At 40.2% G+C, this 2,815-nt stretch overlaps 1 protein-coding gene across 1 annotated transcript in view; it reads right to left on the bottom strand.

Moving 5' to 3' along the window:
• Window positions 1-1,158: 1,158 nt before the first annotated feature.
• Window positions 1,159-2,815, bottom strand: part of nanog (nanog homeobox) — a 2,740-nt gene continuing 1,083 nt past the window's right edge. The window contains exons 2-4 of the mRNA XM_017456798.3: window positions 2,729-2,815; window positions 2,524-2,643; window positions 1,159-2,372 (exon numbers count right to left, since the gene is read on the bottom strand). The exon at window positions 2,729-2,815 is cut by the window's right edge and continues 281 nt beyond it. Coding sequence (XP_017312287.1) covers window positions 2,055-2,372; window positions 2,524-2,643; window positions 2,729-2,815 — 525 coding nt within the window. The 3' untranslated portion in view covers window positions 1,159-2,054. The remainder of the gene's footprint in view (window positions 2,373-2,523; window positions 2,644-2,728) is intronic.

Here is a 2,815-nt window from a genome sequence, read left to right as displayed (position 1 = left end):
CTGTAATTGCCACAAACAGTTCTGCACTCAAGTTTCCATCAGTGACCACTGGAGAAGTTCAACAACCGGCTTCATGTAAAAACTAATGAATTTTCCTGGTTGCACAATTGCACTATTTAACCATGTCGTATTAGTACATTTACAGACCGGATTTATTTATAATCGCACTAGCCGGCGTCACCTACAGTATAGTAGGATGTCGTCGCTTTTGAGTCTGGTTCCTCTCAAGGTTTCTTCCTCATATTGTCTCAGAGTTTTTCCTGGCGACCGCCACCACCTCTGGCTTGCTCATTAGGGATAAATTCATACCTCTAAAATCTATATCCTGAATTTATATTTCTGTAAAGCTGCTATGGGACAACATCCGTTGCTAGAAGCGATATACAAATAAAACTGAATTTTAAAACATGAATCCCAATTTCTGCTTCAACCTGTAAATGCCAGGGTTAGAATTTGATGTTAATACCATGTATATGCTTTGGGTCAACAGTTCAGGGTGGTGGTATAATTGTGTGGAGAATTTTTTTGGCACACAGACTACTAAATAAATTGCTGATAATGCAAATGATCCAAAACACAGACGGGTGTGACCACCATTATCCAAAACTTAGCAACTTTGATGGTGGCATAAGCGCCACCTTGTTCACCATCGTGTCATTTGTGCCTGAAAACTCAAAAGTCCATTTCTAGACAACCTGCATTCATGTCCATGTTTATCCCCAGCTAGAATTTTTTTTTTTTTTTTTTTTTTTTTATAAAACAGGATTCATGTTAAAAGTTACACCAAATAATCCTTGATTTAAAAAAAAAAGTGACTTTCCAAACTGGAATAGTTTGGAAAGTCACTTTCATTTAATCAAGGGTTATCTTCATCTTGAGAACACCATGGTGAAATGTTTTAAATCTACATCAAAACATTCAATTTGTTTTAATTGCCAAATTAAAACCTAAAGGTGTTTTGATGTAGACTTTAAACATTCATTAAAGACACAGGCAAGAAGTTACATTCATATTTAAATTAGATGGAGCCTAATTTCCATACATGTTCATTTTTTTTTCTTAACTTCAGATACTTAAAAATAAACAAATCCTATACAAAGACAGACAGTTGGGCTTGCTAGTTATTGACATGGATGAATTACCTCAGGTATGAGAAGGTTTCAAGGAATACATTTAATATAAAAGACAACTGTCCAAAACCTGTATCCATCCTAGATGGCTTAAACAGCAGTCATGTAAAGGTTTAGGCTACACAATTCAATGGAGAAAGAAAAAGAAAGGGAAAAAAAATAAAATAAAAATACACCGCACACATGCCTTCTTTGGTCAGTGTTGTCTTAGCAAGTCTTCAAGGTAGCCAACCAGACACAAAGCACAAGTTGGCATCCTAGTGAACACTTATGACCAACACAAATGGTTTTGGATACCTTAGCTTACTGCACAAATATAGGAAGAGTTAGGGCCACAAACGTTTGCTTTTAGGCGAGAACACCAGGGGGGGAAAAACATTTATTCCTCATCACCCCATGACAACATGCAAGTGTAGTACAAGCAAGAGTGGTTCCAAAAGACAGCTTGAAAGACAGGGGCTGAAGAAAACACCTTGAACATAGAGATTAAGAAGAGCAAGGGTACCTGATAAGACGTTAAATACTCTGGAAGGTTCATTGAAGTTATAAAAATAGATCTTCCATATAAAAGAGGGACAAAAACCATTTCCATGCTCATAAAGCATTGACAATTTTGCACAGTCGACTGTTTTCAGCAAATTTTTTAAAATATACAAGGGTTCCTTACATCAAAGCTATTCACAGAGTCTACAACAGGGTTCCCAATTCCATTCTTGGAGAGTCCGGGTCTAGAATTGTTCAAATTATGCCGCTCGGACACGTTTCATTTACACCTAACAAACAGAGGAGAGAAATAACCGAATTGTGCCAGACCCCAGCCCCTCCAGAGTACAACAGGGAAACCCTGAGCTATAATCAAAAGCAGTTGGATTCAAAACTATTTACACACAACGTCACAAACTACAGACAGCCAAGTGCAGTTGCTCAAGATGACCACTGTGTTGCGTTGTGTGCTGTGGCCATCTGCGTAGGGCTGCTGCCTGGATCAACAGTGCCAACGTCGCCAGTACCAGCATCCCCACCAACTGGCACATAGCTGGAAGGATTGAGGAATTCGTAGTGCTGCACAGCTGGGGGCAGACGCCAACTTCCCTGACGACCGGTTGAGATCTGGGAAGGAGACCGGGGCAGAGAGTAGTTGAGGTAAAAGGAGGTCTGTGGAGGGCTCTTCTTGAATACAGCATCTCTAAACTGTGGGTTGTTATAAAGATCTTGGGTTAGCATTGGTGCATCTACCTGGAACTGAGAGGGACAAGAAAAAAAGAAAAAAAAAGAAAAGGAAAGTCAGCACACCAGGAGGCCTTCCAATGCGACAGGAAGCAATTCTTTAATTCACAAAAAAAATCCTAAGGTTCTGAAGCACAACCATTTCAAAATAAACACAGATAGCTACCTGAGCATGGGTCGTCTGTCCATTTGGGATCCCAGCTGTGATGTACCTCTCCGAGACCCAGCTACTATCTTTCTGGTGCCTCTTTAGCTTCATTCTGCGGTTCTGAAACCAGGTTTTCACCTTTAAACGAGAAGACAGTTTCAAGTTGAGTGTTGCATTCATCCATGAGAAGACGAAACGAAATGAACAGTTATGCCGTGTATACCTGTTTGTAGGTGAGCCCGGTGAGTCCTGCTAGAGTCTTCATCTCTGCAGGGGTGAGGTATCTCTGCACGTTGAAGCGGTCGTTCAG

Source organism: Ictalurus punctatus, chromosome 1 (genome assembly GCF_001660625.3).
Source record: "Ictalurus punctatus breed USDA103 chromosome 1, Coco_2.0, whole genome shotgun sequence".
NCBI classification, from domain to species: Eukaryota; Metazoa; Chordata; class Actinopteri; order Siluriformes; family Ictaluridae; genus Ictalurus; species Ictalurus punctatus.
This window is presented reverse-complemented; position numbering and strand designations above follow the sequence as displayed.